This window comes from Vulpes lagopus, chromosome 7 (genome assembly GCF_018345385.1).
Source record: "Vulpes lagopus strain Blue_001 chromosome 7, ASM1834538v1, whole genome shotgun sequence".
Classification (NCBI taxonomy): Eukaryota; Metazoa; Chordata; class Mammalia; order Carnivora; family Canidae; genus Vulpes; species Vulpes lagopus.
The window spans coordinates 116,506,687-116,531,569 of NC_054830.1; the positions used below are offsets into that span (position 1 = coordinate 116,506,687).

The 24,883-nt window shown below is 40.7% G+C and overlaps 1 protein-coding gene across 5 annotated transcripts in view; it reads right to left on the bottom strand.

The window, feature by feature from the left end:
- Nucleotides 1-1,178: 1,178 nt before the first annotated feature.
- LMNB1 (lamin B1) overlaps nucleotides 1,179-24,883 on the bottom strand; it is a 63,899-nt gene continuing 40,194 nt past the window's right edge. For 4 of the 5 annotated variants that reach the window (XM_041763096.1, XM_041763095.1, XM_041763092.1 and 1 more), the window contains exons 6-11: nucleotides 22,217-22,437; nucleotides 21,153-21,378; nucleotides 19,461-19,565; nucleotides 16,284-16,403; nucleotides 4,419-4,526; nucleotides 1,202-1,907 (exon numbers count right to left, since the gene is read on the bottom strand). In XM_041763096.1, the coding sequence (XP_041619030.1) occupies nucleotides 1,866-1,907; nucleotides 4,419-4,526; nucleotides 16,284-16,403; nucleotides 19,461-19,565; nucleotides 21,153-21,378; nucleotides 22,217-22,437 (822 nt within the window). In that variant the 3' untranslated portion in view covers nucleotides 1,202-1,865. Of the gene's footprint in view, nucleotides 1,908-4,418; nucleotides 4,527-16,283; nucleotides 16,404-19,460; nucleotides 19,566-21,152; nucleotides 21,379-22,216; nucleotides 22,438-24,883 lie in introns of all 5 variants that reach the window. The other variant, XM_041763091.1, reaches the window with a different exon arrangement.

The window sequence follows — 24,883 nt, forward strand, 5'->3', positions numbered from 1 at the left end:
CACTCCATACCACTAGATGTACATCTCTGTTACTACAGTATATACCACGCTTCTGTATTACAGCCAATTCTTTCTAATGTCTAACTACTCCAAGTGTTGATTTCTATAACCTAATTCACACAGCAATAAAGTACCTCCAGTGTATTTTGATGACAAGAACCCCATCTTGTGGCAAACTTTTCCAAAGCCAAGACTGGCCGTACACTGCAGCGCCATTCTCATTCTGAAGATAAATCTGCGTTGAGAAGTTATCATCTTATCTGCTTCACCAGACACAGTATCTTACCCGGCATTTATCTTGTGTCTGTGATGGCACCAAAGGAGGCAGTAAATCTGCAGAGCACAGTAATTCTGAGACTTTGTGAGTTATTTTCAAGTGAAAGCTGATCGTCTTTGTGAAGCTTACTGCAGGAATATTTTAAGAGAAAACCAAATACTGACTCTGGGCTGGCTTCTGAAATTTATCATCTGTCTGTTCTAGCAACGGTCCAGATATTCCACTTTCTACAAGATGAACACACTGAGCTAAAGCAATCACAAGACAAAAATGCCCCAAACCTCTGACAAGTGACACCCTAATTACCACCAAACACAACAGTGCCACCCTGTACAGCAATACACCTACCTAGGTCACAGCACTCACACCTTAAGCCTTTACTCAGTACCTTTACTCAGTAGCTTTTGTCCTATTTTACAAGACAGTAAAACTAGATTGTAGGCATCATCTCCATCTTCCTCCTTTAAAAGGACTGTCTTCGGCCACAACCCCTACCCCATTCGGCTTTCCTATTTAAAGAGATTTTGAGAAGGTCTTATTGTTAATAAGATAAAAAAAATATATAGCATTGAACACAGTGCCTGGCTCTAGAACATTAGCAATTATTACTGCTTCTATTATTGTTACTACTGTTATTAATAGACAGCAGAAGGCTGGAAAGCGGGGGAGACACCACAACAGTTTGTGTTAATCTTCCTCTTTATCAAAACTTAAAGAAACATCTGGCACGAACAAGAAGCCAAATTATTTTTACAAAAAGCAAAACTAAAACAATATTTTTGTTTTCCCACACACACAAAATCGGGCTTTTAAAGGTAAAAAAAAAAAAAAAGACATTAATATTAAAACAGCGTTTATTTGTTAATGTAACATAGGAAATTAAAGCAAGTTACACTATCTTTAAAAACACAGCTAATGCATTTTAAGAGAAACCCATCCCTCCCACCCCCAACCCCAGCCCCACATGAATTAAGAATCTAAGAGAAGAAATAACCATAAAACAAAGTTTTGTGGAATCCTTCATCCAAGAGTGCTTACATGATGATTAGGCTAATATTGCCTTCTTACAAAATTTCTCTTTTCTATTAAAAAAAATTTTTGTAGCCTTGATTGTTTATTACAAAAAAATTCAGTACAAAAGTTGTATATATTGAAAAATGCCCCCCTCACAGCACCGTTATATATATAGCAGAGAGTAATCAAGAGCAGACTGCTGGTCTAGATGGAGCAATCTGCAGATTATACCCAGACACACAGTGGTTCATTCACCCGCCCGTCCCCTCCTCCTAAGAACTTAAAAAAACACACACATACAAAAAAATGTCAAAAAATTTGAGGAACCCTTTCCAAACAGTACACAGTTAGTTCAGTGTCAATAATTCACATCTTGCAACCAAGTGTATGGATATGGTTTCTTTTACAAAACTTTCAGTGTCAAAAAAGGAAATTAAGGCCATCAGATTCGCAGCTTAAAAATTCACATAAAGGAAATACAAAAATACTCTGTGCTTCTGAGAAGGCTCTGCACTGCGCGTTGGTAAGGATTACCATGCTTCTTTATTTGAGGAAGACGGTTGACTGGAGAAGTTTACATAATTGCACAGCTTCTATTGGATGCTCTTGGGGTTCCCTGATGAGGAAAAGTAGGAAGAAAAATCAGTGCTAAGGAAGTAGATGACAGTTACTTCAAACTACGGCAGAGACTGGACAAATCCATATTACCTGACTTCAAATAAACCCTTAACTATTCCTCTCTTGCCCTTTTTAACCTTCTCTTACAGACATCTTCCAATAAATTCCAGAACACTGATCATGAATGAACTCCAGCTGCACAATCAGATCTGGAGGAGCTTAAAAAAAAAATATTCTGATCTAGGTCCCTAGATCAACTCAGTGAGAATTTCTCATTTAAATGGGGAAACGTATCTATTTATATGTAATTTTAGAGCTCCCTAAGCAATTATAATATGCAGCTGAAGTTGAAAGTCGCTGTTCAATAAATAACCTCCTTTTATAACTTTGGAGAGAGGAGGTCAGCAGACTCCATTCTGAACCATATCAGGGAACCCAGCTGGCTGGGTCCTCCGCTTGTACATCTCCAAACATGTGCTCTGGTCTCGTCCTCAAATGTGAAGTCAAAATGGCTCCCTTTTGCCACGAATTCTTTAAAACCTCACAGTCTGACCTGTCTAGACGAACCTCTAGACTGGACTGAACCTGGCTTCTTGAAAAGCACCAAAAAAACCTTCTTATCAATTCGGAAGGCCACTGGACCCATTCTTTAAAGTGAAGGCAAAATATCTACCCTTCCATCTTCCCTCTTTTAAACCTTGAAATCATTGCCTACTCTGATCACAAAAGCTAAAAGCCTCATACATGTGACTGCTTTTCCTTCTCTCCCAACTTCAGTCATACTACGTCTTTATGAACCTCCATTCACATAGTCCCTCTGTGTCTCCGCAATCTTCCTTCTGGAGTCAACCACGGCAGGTCTCAGCTTCTTCTTGGCTCCATCGTGTGCAGATGCTATCTGTCCAGGCATCTCAGACCGCACACTTTACCTCCAAGCCTCCTGTCCCCTATATGTCTGACACACACCAATACAAGTAGACAGATATGCTTGCCCCTTAAGTCCTGACACATCCCCTGTGGTGAACGAAAGATCACCTCAGATTCTCTGCCACTCCTCCCATCAAGAGTTGAAGACTGTTTACCCTCACCTAGGACTGGAGATGGCTTGGAGACTCACTTTTGCTAAGAGAAGATGGGCCCAGCCTTTAAGAGATCTGGTGCTCTCTTTTTCACCCTCATGGAAACCAGGCACCATGTTATAAATTAAGCTTGGGCTAAACTACCAAAAGATAAACCAACAGGGAAAGAAAGATGAAGAACATTCCAGCCCCAGCCACCATCCCAGCTGAATGCAACTGCATCACTAACTTCACTCTCCATCACGTGGAGCAAAAGAACTGCTCAGTTGAGCCCAATCAAACCACAGAACCATGACAAGTAAGTAATACTTGTTTCAAATCACTAAGCCTTTCTAGGGTGGATGGTAATGTGGCCAACAGGTAATTCAAACACATGGAGAACACCATCCGTCTTCTGATACCCAAATAACTGCCATCCTTAGAAATACTGGACAAGCATACTTCCCAGAGATCTTCTCAACTATTCTGGTGGCCCAGTCTCCAGCATCTGCCTGCTACAACTCATACTCTGAGCCACTTGTCTGGCACCCTGAGGTAACTGCTATTTTACTTCCAGGCATTAGAATTCTTCCCAGTTAAGGACAGGAAATAGACGTTGTCCTTGTTTCTTGAGAAAGCTAAGCCTAAAGTACCTGTTCTTAAACAGTCAAAAGTCCTCCAAAATGTATGAGGAAGTATCTAAAAACTCATTCTACCTCATACAACCCACTTCAAGTGGTTCTCTACTCTGGAGGCTAACCATGTCCAAGAATGTTTCTTGGAGTAGGACTGGGGTCACTGAAGCAAAACAAAGAGATTTATAAATCTGTGAAGTCTTATAAGGATAAGGTAGGGATTTTAATTCATCATCTGACTCAAACAGCTTGAGAAGATAAATGAATGCTTATTACTTATTAATAATTCCAATTTAATTAATTAAAATCATTTGGAGTTTCTTTATTTCAAGGGCTCTCAAAAGCCCAAGCATCAGCTAAAATCTATCTTGTAATTAGATGATTAGGAACTTAATGTAGCAAGAATTTTGTTTCCCACTGCAGGTGAATATTACTGTTTTTTCTTTTTTAAGTTTATATGCAGATACTCTAAATTAGTAATCTAAACTTCTGTATCACAGAACTCCAGTAAATAATTTTGAGCATGCATTCCAACCCGTATATACTTACTTACAAGTGATATACATGTCCTCTCATTATAAAACAAAACTGAAATCTGATGTGAGAGAAAAATGTTTTAAAAATAAGTGCTAGCATTTTCTTCCAATACACTAATATATTCTTCTGGAATATCCCCTCAGGGAAAACGAACCAACTCCACCTGGCCAACCACTTACGTGGTTCATCAAGTAACAGGGAAAAAACCAAACCTACTATTGATTTTGTCTTTATGTAATTCTGTCAATAAAACTTAATACAAATATATTAAAGTAATACCTGCTGGTGGAAAAGCTCTTCCTCTACAACCACTTCAGGTGCTTCTTCCTCCTCCTCTTCTTCTTCAGGTATGGTTGTTTTAAAGACTGTACTTCTCTGAGCAACCTCCTAAAGACAAGAGTGGTTTGATCTTAAGTTAAAAACCATACTTAAAAATCACAAAGGCAGTTGGGATGAGGGAACTTTTCCTTGCTTAACTTTCAGAAGTAGCACCTCTCCTACATCAGGGACTACTTTTTTAAAAAGAAAAAAGTGGTTCATCAATAGCTTTAGCTACTGAACAGGAAATTTTGCATAACTAGTAGCAGTTCTTAGATTTGAAATTTTCTCTGCAGGGGAGCTACTGATGTCCAATGTGAAACACCTGCTGCGAAGTTCCCAATGCTTTTGATCCCATTCCGTTATTAAGAACTCTGGAACCATGTGGCACACTAGATTCCTTATAACACTCAATGTGAATTCAGAGTAAAGATCCTGGCTCCTAGCAAAAAGAAGGTACTAAACGCTGAATAAAATGAAGGTGAAGGCCGAACAAAAGCTGTGATCTCAGGCACCATGGTGTTAACAGTCCACCTTCAGCAATTCGTTCATCTCAGGAAATGGAATAAAGACAGATGAGCAATCCCTACTAATAACACACTTGTGAAGAAGCTCCAATGGATTTCACACGGAAAACAGTCCTGTCACTCACTGGAGGCACCAGAGAACATAACCATCTCATTCTCTGCTGAACAGCTCATGTGCAGATGACTTTCCTGGAGAGAATGTGGCCTTGCACGATGCACAGCATCTCTGTGTGAGCAGAAGGCTGACCTGATGATCTGGCAGCAAGTAAACGAGTGTGTCCTACAGAGCACCACACAGCAGCTCATCTTATTCTGTACTGAATCCTAAGGTCGCTCAAGAAAGACAACTCAACAGACAAAGATGCTAAAATTATGTCAGTATAAAAGCTTATCTGGAATCTAACACACAACCAGCTAGTTTAAAATGGCAGAGAGAAAAAAACCAAAAAGCCCTATCCTACAAATGAAAGCTCCATTTTAAAAATGTCCAAGGATATATTTTATAAATGAAGCAAGGTAGTACACTAGTATTTTGTGGGGAATTTTGATTATTGTTACATGGCCAAAGAAGATGGATCGTTCTAAGAGTCTCCATTAGCCAGAAATTTCATTTCTGGGAGATCAGTCAGTGGTTACACACACAAATAGCCATTTCACAAATAGCCTGCTTTGACCAAACCCACTGACAAAAAAAGCATGTGAATCCTTAGATCAATCATAATTCTTTGAAGTAAAAGATGGATTGGAGGATGGCAACATACAAAACAGAAAAAGAATTCTCAAAAAAGCGCTCAGAGTACCCAGCTTTCTGTAATTCACCCTAAAATGTGGCAAGAGGGGCACCTGGGTGGCTCAGTTGGTTGAGTATTTGCCTTCGGCTTGTGTCATGACCTTGGGGTCCCGCATGAGACTCCCTGCTGGGCAGGGGGGACAGGAGGACCCTGCTTGTCCCTCTGCTGGCCACTCCCTCTAATTGGGCTCTATCAAATAAATAAATTAAATCTTTAGAAAATCTGCTAGAGAATTCTTACATTCCAGCTTGAGCAGCTGCTGACAAGCATATACATCTCATCTGGAAATATGGGTTCTTAAATTGTGTGACAGAACATTGTCCACAAATGCAAAATGCAGAAAACAGCAACTTGCCCAACTAAGTTAATTATAAATTAATTCAATTTAGCTACTTTTAATATAAGCCTGTTGTTAAGCACTTTTTATTTGACGACACTTAAAAACCAATTACTTTAATGCAGAAAGCCTGTACAGAAAATGAATATGCTAAATAATGTCTAAAAATTGTTAGAAAAATCATAAAACAAATTTAGAACCAAAAATTGTTAGGAGGTTTAGGCCCAGGAAACTGTTATTAGTCGAGGGAGGGGCAAGATGGCGGAGGAGCAGGGTCTCCAAAACATCTGTCCTCAACAAATTACCTAGAAAACCATCCAATCATCCTGAAAATCTACGAATTCGGCCTGAGATTTAAAGAGAGACCAGCTGGAACGCAACAGTGAGAAGAGTTCGCGCTTCTATCAAGGTAGGAAGACGGGGAAAAAGAAATAAAGGAACAAAAGGCCTCCAAGGGGGAGGGGCCCCGCGAGGAGCCGGGCTGAGGCCGGGGCGAGTGTCCCCAGGACAGGAGAGCCCCGTCCCGGAGGAGCAGGAGCTGCACCGACCTTCCCCGCGGAAAGGGGCTCGCAGGGAGGTGGAGCAGGATCCCAGAAGGGCGGGGACGCCCTCGGGCTCCCGGGGACAGTAACAGAGGAACTGCGCCCCGGGGAGATGCGCCGAGCTCCCTAAGGGCTGCAGCGCTCGGCGGGGCCCGGAGCAGCTCGGAGGGGCTCGGGCGGCGGCTCCGCGGAGGGGGCTGCGCGGCTCCGGGAACAGCTCAGCGGCGGCGGCTCGGGCAGAGGAAGAAGCCCCGCGGAGGGGGCGGCGCGGCTCCGGGAACAGCTCGGAGTGATTCGGTCTGCGGCTCCGCGGAGGGGGCTGCGGGGCGGGAGCGCGAATCCAACAGCGCAGGCCCCGGAGCACAGGGCGCCGGGACACAGCCCAGGATCCGGCCTCCCCCGGGACAGACAGAGGCCGGGAGGGCCCAGGACAGCAAGGGCGCTCCTGCCTGGAACTGAGCAGATCAGCGGCCCCGCCCGGGAGCCCCCGGGCCCTGCAGACAGAGAGCCCCGGAGTTACTGCGGGAGCTGACTCCAGGGTCCCAGAGCTGCCCCCGCCACTGTGGCTTCCTCCCGGGGCCTCACGGGGTGAACAACCCCCACTGAGCCCTGCACCAGGCAGGGGCAGAGCAGCTCCCCCAAGTGCTAACACCTGAGAATCAGCACAGCAGGCCCCTCCCCCAGAAGACCAAGGAGACGGACCAGTTCCAAGGGAAGTCAAGGGACTTAAAGTACACAGAATCGGAAGATACTCCCCCGTGTTTTTTTGTTTTGTTTTGTTTTGTTTTGTTTTGTGCTTTTTTTTCTTCTTCTTCTTGATTTCTGATTGCTTCCCCCACCCCACCCCACCCTTTTTTTTCTTTTTTCCCCTTTCTTTCTTTTCTTTCTTTTCTTCTCTTCCCCCCCTTTTTTTCTTCTTTCTCTTTTTTCTTTTTCTCTTTTCTTTCCTTCTCTCTCTTTTTCTCCTTTTCCCAATACAACTTGTTTTTGGCCACTCTGCACTGAGCAAAATGACTAGAAGGAAAACCTCTCCTCAAAAAAAAGAATCAGAAACAGCCCACTCTCCCACAGAGTTACAAAATCTGGATTACAATTCAATGTCAGAAAGCCAATTCAGAAGCACTATTTTACAGCTACTGGTGGCTCTAGAAAAAACCATAAAGGACTCAAGAGACTTCATGACTGCAGAATTTAGATCCAATCAGGCAGAAATTAAAAATCAATTAAATGAGATGCAATCCAAGCTAGAAGTCCTAACGATGAGGGTTAACGAGGTGGAAGAACGAGTGAGTGACATAGAAGACAAGTTGATGGCAAAGAGGGAAACTGAGGAAAAAAGAGACAAGCAATTAAAAGATCATGAGGATAGATTAAGGGAAATAAATGACAGCCTGAGGAAGAAAAACCTACGTTTAATTGGGGTTCCTGAGGGCGCCGAAAGGGACAGAGGGCCAGAATATGTATTTGAACAAATCCTAGCTGAAAACTTTCCTAACCTGGGAAGGGAAACAGGCATTCAGATCCAGGAAATAGAGAGATCCCCCCCTAAAATCAACAAAAACCGTTCAACACCTCGACATTTAATAGTGAAGCTTGCAAACTCCAAAGATAAGGAGAAGATCCTTAAAGCAGCAAGAGAAAAAAAGTCCCTGACTTTTATGGGGAGGAATATTAGGGTAACAGCAGACCTCTCCACAGAGACCTGGCAGGCCAGAAAGGGCTGGCAGGATATATTCAGGGTCCTAAATGAGAAGAACATGCAACCAAGAATACTTTATCCAGCAAGGCTTTCATTCAAAATGGAAGGAGAGATAAAGAGCTTCCAAGACAGGCAGGAACTGAAAGAATATGTAACCTCCAAACCAGCTCTGCAAGAAATTTTAAGGGGGACTCTTAAAATTCCCCTTTAAGAAGAAGTTCAGTGGAACAATCCACAAAAACAAGGACTGAATAGATATGATGACACTAAACTCATATCTATCAATAGTAACTCTGAACGTGAATGGGCTTAATGACCCCATCAAAAGGCGCAGGGTTTCAGACTGGATAAAAAAGCAGGACCCATCTATTTGCTGTCTACAAGAGACTCATTTTAGACAGAAGGACACCTACAACCTGAAAATAAAAGGTTGGAGAACCATTTACCATTCAAATGGTCCTCAAAAGAAAGCAGGGGTTGCCATCCTTATATCAGATAAATTAAAATTTACCCCGAAGACTATAGTGAGAGATGAAGAGGGACACTATCTCATACTCAAAGGATCTATCCAACAAGAGGACTTAACAATCCTCAATATATATGCCCCGAATGTGGGAGCTGCCAAATATTTAAACCAATTAATAACCAAACTCAAGAAATACCTTGATAATAATACACTTATACTTGGTGACTTCAATCTAGCTCTTTCTACCCTGGATAGGTCTTCTAAGCACAACATCTCCAAAGAAACGAGAGCTTTAAATGATACACTGGACCAGATGGATTTCACAGATATCTACAGAACTTTACATCCAAACTCAACTGAATACACATTCTTCTCAAGTGCACATGGAACTTTCTCCAGAATAGACCACATACTGGGTCACAAATCGGGTCTGAACCGATACCAAAAGATCGGGATAGTCCCCTGTATATTCTCAGACCATAATGCCTTGAAATTAGAACTTAATCACAACAAGAAGTTTGGAAGGACCACAAACACGTGGAGGTTAAGGACCATCCTGCTAAAAGATGAAAAGGTCAACCAGGAAATTAAGGAAGAATTAAAAAGATTCATGGAAACTAATGAGAATGAAGATACAACCGTTCAAAATCTTTGGGATGCAGCAAAAGCAGTCCTGAGGGGGAAATACATCGCAATACAAGCATCCATTCAAAAACTGGAAAGATCTCAAATTCAAAATCTCACCTTACACATAAAGGAACTAGAGAAAAAGCAACAAATAGACCCCACCCCCAGCAGAAGAAGACAGTTAATTAAAATTCGAGCAGAACTCAATGATATCGAGACCAAAAGAACTGTGGAACAGATCAACAGAACCAGGAGTTGGTTCTTTGAAAGAATTAATAAGATAGATAAACCATTAGCCAACCTTATTAAAAAGAAGAGAGAGAAGACTCAAATTAATAAAATCATGAATGAGAAAGGAGAGATCACTACCAACACCAAGGAAATACAAACGATTTTATTTTTTTTATTTTTATTTATTTATTTATTTTTTTTTAATTTATGATAGTCACAGAGAGAGAGAGAGGCAGAGACACAGGCAGAGGGAGAAGCAGGCTCCATGCACCGGAAGCCCGATGTGGGACTCGATCCCGGGTCTCCAGGATCGCGCCCTGGGCCAAAGGCAGGCGCCAAACCGCTGCGCCACCCAGGGATCCCAATACAAACGATTTTAAAAACATATTATGAACAGCTGTACGCCAATAAATTAGGAAATCTAGAAGAAATGGATGCATTCCTGGAAAGCCACAAACTACCAAAACTGGAGCAGGAAGAAATAGAAAACCTGAACAGGCCAATAACCAGGGAGGAAATTGAAGCAGTCATCAAAAACCTCCCAAGACACAAGAGTCCAGGGCCAGATGGCTTCCCAGGGGAATTCTATCAAACGTTTAAAGAAGAAATCATACCTATTCTACTAAAGCTGTTTGGAAAGATAGAAAGAGATGGAGTACTTCCAAATTCATTCTATGAGGCCAGCATCACCTTAATTCCGAAACCAGACAAAGACCCCACCAAAAAGGAGAATTACAGACCAATATCCCTGATGAACATGGATGCAAAAATTCTCAACAAGATACTAGCCAATAGGATCCAACAACACATTAAGAAAATTATTCACCATGACCAAGTAGGATTTATCCCCGGGACACAAGGCTGGTTCAACACTCGTAAAACCATCAATGTGATTCATAATATCAGCAAGAGAAAAACCAAGAACCATATGATACTCTCATTAGATGCAGAGAAAGCATTTGACAAAATACAGCATCCATTCCTGATCAAAACCCTTCAGAGTGTTGGGATAGAGGGAACTTTCCTCGACATCTTAAAAGCCATCTACGAAAAGCCCACAGCAAATATCATTCTCAATGGGGAAGCACTGGGAGCCTTTCCCCTAAGATCAGGAACAAGACAGGGATGTCCACTCTCACCACTGCTGTTCAACATAGTTCTGGAAGTCCTCGCCTCAGCAATCAGACAACAAAAAGACATTAAAGGCATTCAAATTGGCAAAGAAGAAGTCAAACTCTCCCTCTTCGCCGATGACATGATACTCTACATAGAAAACCCAAAAGCCTCCACCCCAAGATTGCTAGAACTCATACAGCAATTTGGTAGCGTGGCAGGATACAAAATCAATGCCCAGAAATCAATGGCATTTCTATACACTAACAATGAGACTGAAGAAAGAGAAATTAAGGAGTCAATCCCATTTACAATTGCACCCAAAAGATACCTAGGAATAAACCTAACCAAAGAGGTAAAAGATCTATACCCTAAAAACTATAGAACACTTCTGAAAGAAACTGAGGAAGACACAAAGAGATGGAAGAATATTCCATGCTCATGGATTGGCAGAATTAATATTGTAAAAATGTCAATGTTACCCAGGGCAATTTATACGTTTAATGCAATCCCTATCAAAATACCATGGACTTTCTTCAGAGAGTTAGAACAAATTATTTTAAGATTTGTGTGGAATCAGAAAAGACCCCGAATAGCCAGGGGAATTTTAAAAAAGAAAACCATAGCTGGGGGCATCACAATGCCAGATTTCAGGTTGTACTACAAAGCTGTGGTCATCAAGACAGTGTGGTACTGGCACAAAAACAGACACATAGATCAATGGAACAGAATAGAGAACCCAGAAGTGGACCCTGAAATGTACAGTCATCTAATATTCGATAAAGGAGGAAAGACTATCCATTGGAAGAAAGACAGTCTCTTCAATAAATGGTGCTGGGAAAATTGGACATCCACATGCAGAAGAATGAAACTGGACCACTCTCTTTCACCATACACAAAGATAAACTCAAAATGGATGAGAGATCTAAATGTGAGACAAGATTCCATCAAAATCCTAGAGGAGAACACAGGCAACACCCTTTTTGAACTCAGGCCACAGTAACTTCTTGCAAGATACATCCACGAAGGCAAAAGAAACAAAAGCAAAAATGAACTGTTGGGACTTCATCAAGATAAGAAGCTTTTGCACAGCAAAGGATACAGTCAACAAAACTAAAAGACAACCTACAGAATGGGAGAAGATATTTGCAAATGACATATCAGATAAAGGGCTAGTTTCCAAAATCTATAAAGAACTTATTAAACTCAACACCAAAGAAACAAACAATCCAATCATGAAATGGGCAAAAGACATGAAGAGAAATCTCACAGAGGAAGACATGGACATGGCCAACAAGCACATGAGAAAATGCTCTGCATCACTTGCCATCAGGGAAATACAAATCGAAACCACAATGAGATACCACCTCACACCAGTGAGAATGGGGAAAATTAACAAGGCAGGAAACCACAAATGTTGGAGAGGATGCGGAGAAAAGGGAACCCTCTTACACGGTTGGTGGGCATGTGAACTGGTGCAGCCACTCTGGAAAACTGTGTGGAGGTTCCTCAAAGAGTTAAAAATAGACCTGCCCTACGACCCAGCAATTGCACTGTTGGGGATTTACCCCAAAGATTCAGATGCAATGAAACGTCGGGACACCTGCACCCCGACGTTTCTATCAGCAATGGCCACAATAGCCAAACTGTGGAAGGAGCCTCGGTGTCCATCGAAAGATGAATGGATAAAGAAGATGTGGTTTATGTATACAATGGAATATTACTCAGCAATTAGAAACGACAAATACCCACCATTTGCTTCAACGTGGATGGAACTGGAGGGTATTATGCTGAGTGAAATAAGTCAATCGGAGAAGGACAAACAGTGTATGTTCTCATTCATTTGGGGAATATGAATAATAGTGAAAGGGAATATAAAGGAAGGGAAAAGAAATGTTGGGAAATATCAGGAAGGGAGACAGAACATAAAGACTCCTAACTCGGGGAAACGAACTAGGGGTGGTGGAAGGGGAGGAGGGCGGGTGTTGGAGGGGAATGGGTGACGGGCACTGAGGTGGACACTTGATGGGATGAGCACTGGGTGTTTTTCTGTATGTTGGTAAATTGAACACCAATAAAAATTAATTAAAAAAAAAAAAAAAAGAAACTGTTATTAGTCAAGGTGCTAGTAGATAAATGTCTTCATCAAAACAATTCCTCTCAGCAAGATATCCAACCCTACCAAATGCCCTGAAAGACACACACAGATTGGTCTGTCTACAGAATGTATTCTCAACAGGTCCCTGTTAAGGCCTTGTGCACATCACACGATTCAGGAGTGCACCAAAACCAACGGGCACCGGCTAATGTGGTCACCTCAGCCTATTCCGCTCAGTCACAACATGCTGGCGGTGTGAAATCACCATGGTGGGGGTATGGGATCCCCACACCCCAGAAATCAGCAAATGTTATGTGCAGATCAGGACGGGTTTCTGTTGACAGAGGAGCTGACTGTTCGACTCTGATCTCTCTGTACACACAAGTAGTCATTCACATAGACAAAAGTTTCAGTTAGGATTGCATTCCAGAAGGCACAAAGAGACTGCTTTATTTCTTATTTCCGTCATAGAAAAACATTTTATTTCAGCTTGTAAACGTTTACTGTTTTTAATCCTCTGGTACCCCCTTCCTTCATTTGTCAGTAAGAGCCCCCACTTTTACCTGAGTCCTCATCTCTCCCATGCTGATGGCACAGTCAGCCACAGTGAAGAAGAGGATGAAGCTGTTGGGAGGGAGAAGGCAGCTCAAGCTAACTGTCCTCCTGACCCCAGGAACGGGTTTAGAGGTGAGCCTGTGACCCAAACTGGTACAATGCAAGGAAAGCCCAGGATGGAAAACTCACAGGAACATGGCTCAGTTCCAAAAGCCAACCTCGAAAGATGCACCTCCAAGAGCATCCGGCATCTATCCTGCGTCAACCAAGGAGACACTCATAAAACAGAGACACGGAAGATCCTTGGGGACACTGGGTGAGCCACTAGATCAAGTCCACGATCTCTGGATTTTTGGTTTTGTGAGCCCATCTATTCCCATTAGAGACAGCTTAATTGCATTTTCTGACATTTCCAATGCCTCAGCAAGAAGAAAATATACATAAAAAATTCAACGGACTTAAGCCAATTACCTACAATCTTACAGAAAAATGGTCTTGGGGCACCTGGGTGGCTCAGTGGTTGAGCGTCTGCCTTCAGCTCAGTTCGTGATCCTGAAGTCCTGGGATCAAGTCCTGCATCAGGCTCCCTGCAGGGAGACTGCTTCTTCCTCTGCCTATGTCCTTGCCTCTGTCTCTCATAAATAAATTTTTAAAAATCTTAAAAAAAAAAAAAAAAAAAGAAAAGAAAAGAAAAACGGTCCTTACAGTGGTAATTATGGATTGCTGCAAATATGATATGGGACCTACTAATAAACATGATTTCAGAATTAAAGGAATAAATACCAAATGTATTTATGTTGTCTGACAACCACAGACAGAAAAACTGTATTCATGATATTTTCCTCATTTCTCTCTTTTTCTTTTTAAAGATTTACTTATTTATTTACTTATTCATGAGAAACACAGAGAGAGAGGCAGAGACACAGGCAGAGGGTGCAGGGAGCCCAATGCAGGACTCAATCCTGGAACTCCAGGATCCCACCCTGAGCCAAAGGCAGAAGCTCAACCACTGAGCTACCAAGGCATCTCACTTTCCTCATTTCTGACAGAAGTCACTTAATAGACCATAGCAAGCAGAAGACAAGTTTGTTAAAAAGAATAGACAAACCAACCAACCAAATGATCTAATATTCAAGCGTTTAAATTATGAAGGGAAATCCGAGCTTTATAAAGTCAACTTTATGGGGGCTCCATTATAGTATCCCCTCAAGCCCTATCCCTCTTCCTGGGACCTACTTATTCACATGTCATTCTATCTGTTTGAGGAGCTTTTAAACCTGCTACATTCCAAACACCTCCTCCAAGATCACTTCTAACCCGAACACGTTTTTACAGAGAAACAAATGGTACAGATGATGACCCAAGGGTTCACAAGAGCCTGTTGCCTCTGCCAGGGACCCTCATCACAGAGTTTGGCAACCTGAGCAGATCACCACTCACAGCCAGGCTCTGAAAGAGTCCTGTGTCCTGCCAATCCCAGACATGAGGATAATGACCCGCACAAGAGCTGCAGTCAGGGCAGCACCCAGGAGCCAGCAACAGCCACAGGGGAATGGTTCCAAAGTGCTGAAGACGAGAAACGAGCAACGGATTCCACAGAGAACAGGAGAAAGATCCAACACCTTGACATGCGCAAGTAACTAACTTGGCATGTATAAACTGACTCCCCTACCCTGAGAACCGAGCTGGGCATTTGGAGGTGAATTCCCCAGAGGCGCCCCAAAATCTCACACAATGCTGAAGTCTACAGTGAAAGAATCACAAGCCGTTTCATTTCCAGACTCAGCATGAGGTTAAGGGAACTCTTCACTCGGCAGAAAGTGATTCCACAGGAAGAGCAGTCCAAAGACCCACAGGTGCATACAGGAAGCAGTCCAAAGATCCACAGGTACATGACAGACAGGAGGGCCACCAGGCATAGGACTTGGGATGCAACACCTCAGACCCCCACGGCAAATGCTGTTAGCTGCTTTATTTCTCTGAACTCAAAAGTGAAGATCTGTGTCTAATTTTTTTTAATTTTTAGCAGGAAATTCTTACTGAATGCCTATTATGTGCCAGGGAAAATCATAATAGGTCCTTGCCCTCAATGTGCTTATGACTCTAGTGAGAGAGGCCAATGGGCCAAGCGCCATGCCAGGTAGGTCTACACCTGGCATCACAGGAGCAGAGAAAGCAACCTGAGAGAGATACTGCAAGTTGACCTGCAACCACCCTCTCCTTTGCAGAGCCCCATTTTGCGGGGGAGGGGAGGGCAGGTGTGTATGTGTGCACAGGGCATGGGTGTCTTCATGTGACAATGAGGGTAGGGAAGGTTCGTAAGAAAGTAGGAATGACATGTTGAAAACATAAACCTCAAGCAGATGTACACTCCACAATCTTCAAACTCAAAAGAGTTTCATAAACAATCTGAGAGCTAGGAACATAGCTTGTAACATACCAGAGGCTAGAAAGATACATCCTGAGGCGTTTCCCAATGAGCATCTCATTTATATTATATCCATTACATTAGTATTATCACAGTTGTGACTTGTCTTATTATTATCCTTTTAAAATGAAATGAAGACGAAGAGAGGTGAAAGAACTTGCCAAAAGTCACAAAGCCAGTGTGCAGTGGAGGCAGAAACTGGAGCCTGTGCTCAGCGCTCCACGATACACTCCTATTTCACTCCTAAAATGTGAAGTCGGCTTCACTTTGATTTACTCAGCAGCCTTGGTCTGGTGTAAGCAATCAGTTACTTCACATTTCAGTTTGACTTCTAAGAAGAAATCACACTTATACAAGGAACTTTGGAGTGGAACAGACAGTGGAGTGAGTGGTACTGACAAAATGGCCTCACCTCTCCCTGAGAATTTTTCAATATAACCTTCACATCTTCGCCAGTGCCCCAAGAGTTCTGGTTCTTCCAGATGAGGTCAGTGGGAGGACTGGCTGTAACACCAGCATTTGCAGCCCAGATCTAGAAAAGAAAAGAGCATCAGTCCAGCCAGAACCCTGCCCTGCCCATAACCTAGTAACAGCAATGTAATGAGAAGACTTGAACCCCTAATTCTAAGTCTCAGAACTGTGTCCCAGCTTCAGACCTGCTGTACAAACTAGCTGTGTGTCCAGGAGAGCTTATGTAGGCCTTAGCTTCCCCATCCAATAAATGGAAATGATGATGTTCAGGAATCTTGAGGTGACATCTACATTCACCTCCTAGCCCCTCAATATGTCAGTTGAATGTGTGCAAGTGGCCTTATTTTCATCCATAAAATGGGACAGAGGCAGAACCTATAATACACGGGATTGCTGCAAAGAACAAAAGGATTAGCTGCAAAGTGGGGCTGACTCACTGAGCAATGATTAGCCCTCCCTGTCAGCACTCAGCTATGGGTTTTATGGACCATTCCTCCAGCTTGGAGCCCTTGGACCCACTCCAACAGTATCCTCCAGCTGCCTATAGCAGTCAACAAGGAGACACTACTAACTCCTCTCAAACTTCTGCAGTAGACAGCCCATCTAGAATATTCTTATAGAACTGGTATGTCTCCAATCAGGGGCAATATCACCATACCCCATGAGTGTCTGAGACTGAACTCCAAAAAGCACGCAAGGAATGAATAACCCATTAATCAATGATAAACAGGCTGCTATTGAAATAGGCAAACAAGTAATTACTCTCCCCTTCTCATAAGCACGGAAATTTTGCCATGTTTTTAATGCATATTATTGGCAAGAGTATTGGCAGGGCATAGATAATTTGAGTCAGAAAAACTGTATGTGAACCCTAGACAAATTACTGCAGCTCCACCAACCTCAGTGTCCTCATCTGTAGGGATACTACGAGTCCTGAGGTTTCTAGAAGACCATATTAAAACAGAAAAGTTTTATACCCCATAAATTATTTCACAATATAAATGGCTACATGATGGCAAAAAGACAAGAAATAGTATAGGCAAATATCATTTTAAATGGAGAGAATAATCTATAAATCTCTGATTAGGAGGGAGGCTGTCCTCTTCAGATGCTCACCAGAAGCTTCGAGATCTTCCATCAGCATTATAACTAGAAAGGGACAGGGAGTTGTTTACTGGGATAAAACAAAAAGGAACTGGCTCTGGGCTGTTAGCGTCATGTAGAATGTTAGTGTTTTCCTAATTTCAAAGCAATACTTTTTCTCTAGTCCATATGGAACCACTGAGTTGGGTTTTGTATTAATTAGTAATAATCCTAAAATGTTGGGTAATTTAATTTAAAATTAGTATGTTCCAGAGCTATCCTGTTCAACATGCTAGCCATATGTGACCTCAAGCATTTGAAATTTGACTAGTTAAAACTGAGATGTACTGTGAGAATATCTTAGTCCAAAAAAAAAAGAGAAAAGGTAAAATATCTAATAATTTTTTATACTGATCACATTTTAAAAGAATAGTATTTTGGATACATTACATTAAATAAGACATAGTACTAAAGTTAATTTCACCCCTTTCCTATTTTTCTTTAATGCAACTACAAGAAAATTTTAAGTTACATATTTATTTCTCTTATTTGTGTTCTAGAGTTTTAAACTGATGTTTGCTATTGCCCAGTACAACTTCATAGTTAAGATTACTTATAACTGCTATGTTCCAAAGAGCTTCTTATCCCATTTAATGCTAGCTACTTAAAAAAAAAAAAAAAAATTTACATTTCATATGATAATTGGATTCTCCACTAGACCTATAGTATGTATCTATATCTATATACTTATATACCTATACATATATATATATATATATATATATGTATTTGGTCCCTGAGGAACTACATCTAGTGGAAAAAGCAGATGATTGGCATAATGGTTTCACATCACTTTAGAGAGGTAGAGCGCACACTCAAATCTGAATCTTCTGAATTAAAATGTCAGATGCTTTCCACCACATTATGTAGCTTCAATAAGACACATAATAGGGCTGAACAATTTTCTCGCACTATAATAATTACTGAGGAGAAGAAAAGACAGTCTGGTTGGGATATTTGTTCCCATTTTTTACCATTACAAAATTAGCATCTGATATTTTCACAATGTGGTATCAAGTTCTTCAACACACTTTTTAAAAGAGAAATCCTAACCAGTTTGAGCTTTTGATCTTAAACACTAAGATGTGTATCAATCATAAATTTAAAAGTATGTGTTTAATATTTTTAAAAAGGATTGATAAAAGAGACAGTCCCTTCTATATCCTTCAGGGATAAGAATGTAGACTTCTTTCACATCTATCAAAGTTAACACATTGTTTTTAAAATCTACTTATGAAGTTAAAGTAAAGTAATCTTGTGTCTGCTCAATGAAGCAACTTCTCTAATAAGTATGCTGTGAAATTTAGTAACTATTAAAGACATGGTATTTCAGAACACAGCAACAGTGAACCACTTAGAACCCAAATCAGAGTACCACAAAGCCCATCTCTTTTCAAATCTAGAAACTTAAACACTATGTAAAAACCATGTTACCCTCTCTAAAATATTATGTTTAAAAAAGTGATTGTTTACAACAAAACCTAACACTTAATAATTTTTAATCAAAACATAAGTCCCTGATCCAACACCAGAGATGATGATTAAGGGTGAGGTGGGGCCTGGACACCAAATCACTACCCAGATGATGCTGAGGGTCACCCAAGGCTGAGGGTCACTCAAGTCTTAAGGCATACCTTAGCATTAATAGATTATCCTAATAGTTCTTTATGTCAAGCAGTATCTCCTGAATCAGACTGGGTTACAATTACCAGTCAAGAGACAGCTGTTTTATATCTACTGGAGTAGACAAAATAAAAAGAATTCAAAGGTCAATACTTTCACTTTTAATAGTCAATTACCGCTCTCAATAAGACAGAATTTTTAAAATCTTTAATAGTACTTGTAATTCCTTAATAACGTCAAAGATGTTTTAATACCCATTTCTAAAACGCTCCTCTTTAAGCCAAAAATTTCCTTGAATTACTTTAATTGTTAGTTAAGACAGTGAAGTTAAATGATAATTAAAATCACTTACTGTAACAGTCTGGCCTGCCTTCAGCACATATCTTGAGGTATATTTGTAACTGACTGATGTATCTCCAATTTTTCTGATCATTTCCCAGCCTCCCATTGGCTGATCCTATTCATAAGCAGAGTAAAACAAGGTCACATCAAGTATACAGAAAGTGATGGATAATCAAATGAATTTACACAGGCACTTAAACTAAGACAGCTCTGTGGCTGTCTTCCCATGATTCATATTTTCCTACCATAAAGAGAAAACGTGGTTTTGGCATTCAGCAAAACAGTAGCTTCAACAATGCTGCAGTTTTAATATTAAGGTACTTAATTTTAAAGAAGACAAAACTGGAAGAAAAGGAATGTGAACCAAACTCGATGGTCCATATTCACTGCTAGATCAAGTGGGTCTTTAAAATTTACAACATAATCTAGAGGTCATAATCACAATTATAAACATCTAATATTTGACTACTTTAAGCTTTAAAAATGCAAACACATAAGAAAATAAATCCTTTTTCTTTTGCACCTATACTGCTTCTCACATTTAACTCCCTTACCTCAAAGCATAACGGGCTGAAAAAGGGTCACTGATCCAATGACCAGTCCCAGGTCACAGCTATCACCTCTGGCCCACAACCTGCCCAGGGCTGCCTGGCACCTGAAGAAAGGTGCAGGATATTTAAAATAATTAGCTACAGTCATCTATACCCATCTCTAACTCAAAGATAAGAATAAACCAGACTGAAAGCCAGCTTTAGAATAAGTCAACACACGGCTGTTATGCTGTCTGAAAAACAGCCGAACTACAACAATGGAGCAGCAGAGACTACTGTTGTTCTTCAGCTTTTAAACTCATGACTAAGAGGGCTTGGGGCCGGTTCCCTTTCCTGTATGAACTGCTAGCTTTCCTTTGCCCATCCCAATTATTTATTCATACACACAAAAGACACTTTTAATAGCTCCAGTGAGAAAAGGAGTGATTTTCATGAACATCATCTGACGAATCCTGAACACGTGCTTCAGAAAGTGACATCCATCCATTCCACTGCATCTCCATGGAACCCCCAGACCTGCCTTTCAGCATCATCTCACACTCCTTCATGACCTCCAGCTCCATGATGCCTAGCCAGGGAAGACTTTCACTACTGAGATCTCAAAAACTCCAGCTCAAAACCTCAGAATTTCCTATGAATACTTTGTTTACTTTTAAACAAATAATTTCAAGATAGGGCTCCACACTATTCTTCATACAAATCAAATCATTAGTATTCATTCATTTATTTAGAGAGAAAAATACCCCCTGCATATATTTGAGCCTGGGACTCACGTTTCCTTCCTTTTCTGAAGTTAACAACTGTGATAGAGTATCTCCCATTACACTCACAACTCCAACTCTTCCACAAGTCTGCCTGGGGCCTCAGGAAGGCCACTGGGCAAGAATGACCAAGTGTGAAAAGCAGCTCTGGCTCTGTAAAGAAATGCTGAGGAGGAAAATCTTCAAACTAGTAAGTGTACTTCCTCCTCCTCCTCCTATTTTAATGTATACTTTCCTTCATGAATTTAAGCAAAAAGGAGGAGACAAACTCATTCTTGTGAAGATTACCAAATCCAAATAAAGTCAGAGGAATTATGACAATTGTATAATCAGATGATTGTACATCTAGCAAAGCCTTCCTGGAAAAAAGGGGGGGGGGGTGTTTTTTACCTGTTCAGAAGTGTTCTTCAAGCGTATAAATTTCCCATCAACATCTATCTCTTCAATGCAGACATTCCCAGTGGCTGAAGCGGAGTGAGAGATGCTAACACTACTGCTGGCCTCTGACTCTTCCACATCAACTCTCTTCCTCTTTCCTCTAGTTGTGCGAACACTCCGACTTGAGGATGCTCGGGATACTGTCACACGAGACGAAGGGCTTGGAGAGAGTTTCAATCTACATGGGAAAAATAAGCACTCCATTTATGAGATACTTATGTCCTTACTACTTTAGGAAAAAGAATATTAATATCCTTCACATGCTTTTTGGGCACCTGCATTTCTAAAGCAACACATTACTAAGGATGTGCTGGACAAGGCCGATATACATCCTTAATAAGGTTAGTTTATTTGTGCTAGAATGTGCATAATGTTCTTTAAAAACATAGTAACTTGAATGCTTTCTCTAGAAATAGAATATAATCATTATGCAGGAAGTATGGAAAACACAGGGAGAGGAATCAACCCACCTACTACCACCCTACCACAACCATGGTTAGGTTTAGTATACTTTTCCTCATTTTTTCATACCTGTGTTTTCTTTCTATAAAAATTACAATCACAATGTATGTAACAATGAAACTGAATGGCTTCTCATTCTAAATCACTTTCCCTTAGAAACTTTTTCTAAGAACAGGTGTCAAAGAATTTATACACTAACTAGATTTGAAAAATGACTATGAAGTCTTTCAGCAAATCTAGTATTTTACAACATACTAAATTATGAAAACACTTTAAAGCTCAAGAAAGACTCCACATTTTGACAGAGTCCAGCATTTAAAATAATAATAATAAGACTGGGTGAACAGTATTTTTTGTTGTTGAGGTAGAAATATGATACATTTCTATTTACCTCTACACCTAGGTGTTAAAAATAACATAGAAAATACTTAAAGTTGCCTTAAATGTTAAAATAAAATTTTTGCAAAGGCCCAATCCTAGTTACTACTCTTTTAAATAAAAAGGATGAGGGCAAGAAGTAGACTATGAGGTAGAGTGACACCTAAGTTGCTTACCTCTCCTCTTCGCCCTCTAAGAGCTTCCTGTAAGCACTGATTTCCATGTCCAGGGCTAACTTTACATCAAGAAGTTGTTCATAATCGTTCAACTGTTGCTGCATCTGATCCCTTATTTCCGCCATCTCTCTCTCCTTGTCAGACAGCATGCGCCGAGAGTTGTCTCTTTCTTTAGCAAGCAAGTCCTCCAGCTCTTGAATCCTCTCCAAACATGCTCTAGACTTCAGAGTCAAGAGAACACATTTATTTTCTAAGAACATTCCAACAGTAGCACAAAGCAGCTATCTTAAACCGCTTCCTGGAGGAAAACAAAAAGAACCTGAAGGAATCTCTAACTTTAGAACACAAAACAGATTTTGATTTTAAGAAATTAAAAACTAAAATTTCTCCAATATAAAATATAGCCCTCAGGAAAGTTCTGGCTTATAAAAGACTTTAGAAAGAGATAAATTCATCAAATGCAACTGTCAGAAATGTACATATAACTTTTCTGTATTTGGCCAAATAAAACAAAATTTTAAAAGTTATGGTTTTAACCTGAGCCTGGGTGGCTCAGTCGGTTAAGTGTCTGCCTTCAGGTTGGGTCATAATCCTGGGGTCCTGAGATTGAGCCCATTGGACTCCCTGCTCAGCAGGAGTCTGCTTCTACTTCCTCTGCCTGTGCTCACTCTCTGTCAAATGAATAAAATCTTTCAAAAAAGTCTTATTTTTTTTAAAGTTATGGTTTTAGAAAAAGTCAACTGTGCCCCTCCCACAAGCCATGTCACTCAAACATAAATTAACTAAAAATGAAAGGAAACTCACTGATTAAAAAACCTCATGGCAGGTGAAAGATTGTTGTGGAGAACTGCTGGAACTATTCAGAAACCAAAGAAAGGGATTCTGGTACCCCTCAGGAAGAGTCTCCCTGCAAGACTATATACAGAGACGATACAATACAGTGCAGTCTCTAAGAGATTACTGTAAATATAGAAACTTTGTATTTGGAATTTAAAAAATGAGAAATAATACATCCTGCACCAGAAAGTTCATCTGAGAAAACTTGTGGCTCAGCGTAATTATTCTTCTGCGTTTCACCCAAAACAGAATTCATCTCAGTAACCTCAGAAAATGACAAAGGTAATCAACTAAAAAAGACTGATGGATAGCTCAGGCCCTTAGAATCATAAGTACCAGCAACAGAGCAGGAGAGAGGTACCATGCAAAAATTAAACCTGGAAGGCTAAAAATCAAAAAGAGACTCTGCACTGTGCAGAAACACCATACTCTAGTTAGTACATGTATTTCTCACAAGGTTATGGGTTAAAAATTTTCAAAGTGCTTTTCATCTTTACCACGGATGAACAAATAAGTAAAAAAGATGGTAGAAAATGAGGTTTTTCACTCTCAAAGAGAAAAGCTATATAGATAAGCAAGCAAGAAAGCCTAAAATGAACCCTTTGATATGGGGTTAGTCAGAAACATCTGTATGAACTTGCACTTAGTTTAATATAAATACAAGTGGACAGAGACACAATTATAGAAAAGTATGTAAACACGGCTTAGTATACACACATATATTACCTAGCTCCGTCCACAAGAGGGCCTAGAAGCAATGATACCCCAATACCAGGGAGACTCAGCATCCTGATCTTAATTTCTATATACCATTCTCCAGTAAAAAGAACCAGGGCTCCTTGGAGAAATGGCTGATTCCAGGGATGCAGCAGGGAAAATACAGGATGAGCCTGGAGCATCTTACAGTACTATAAAGTAAAGTGCTCAAAAGAAGGGGGACATGATAGGCATTCTGACAGAACCATCCAAGCCAATAAAAGAAGGTAGTATTGGACTATAACCCAAAGTATAAAATAAATATCCATGAGTTCACACTAATATAGACAAATGAATAAAAATATAAATAAATAAGAAAGAAGAGACAAATCTTTAAGAGAATTCCACTTAATAAATGTAGATAGATACTCACTTCAGAATGTGGAGTTTGCTTCCTATACTCAACCCTCAAAGGGTATGAGCTGGACTTAGGGACCTGCTCCCCAAGAATAGAGTATGGAAAGAGATAAATGGTAATCTGACAGTGGCAAACACTACATTAAGCAGTGATGAAGGTCGGTATCACCAAAGATACCCTGTGGGTGGCCTGTGATTCCTAATGCAATGTGACAAGAAGGGCACTTACTAAAACCCATAACCCCAGTATCATCATGGCAAAGGCACCAGACAAACCCAGACTGGGGACAGTACACAGGGTAAATGGCCAGTCCTCAAGACTCCCAGGGTCATTTAAAAAAAAAAAAAAAAAAGGAAAGCCTGAGAAACTGTCACAGACCAGTGGAGACCAGGGAGACATGTGGTACCCTGGAAAAGAAAAATAGCAACAGAAAATGTGGTAAAGGGCAGCCCCAGTGGCGCAGCGGTTTAGCGCCGCCTGCAGCCCAGGGCGTGATCTGGAGACCCTGGATCAAGTCCCACGTCAGGCTCTCTGCATGGAGCCTGCTTCTCCCTCTGCCTGTGTCTCTGCCTCTCTCTCTCTGCATCTCTCTCTCTCTCTGCATCTCTATGAATAAATAAATAAAATCTTTAAAAAAAAAAAAAAAAGAAAGAAAATGTGGTAAAAATCCAAACAGTCTGGAGTATAGGTATAGTAATGTCTTTGTTTTAACAAAT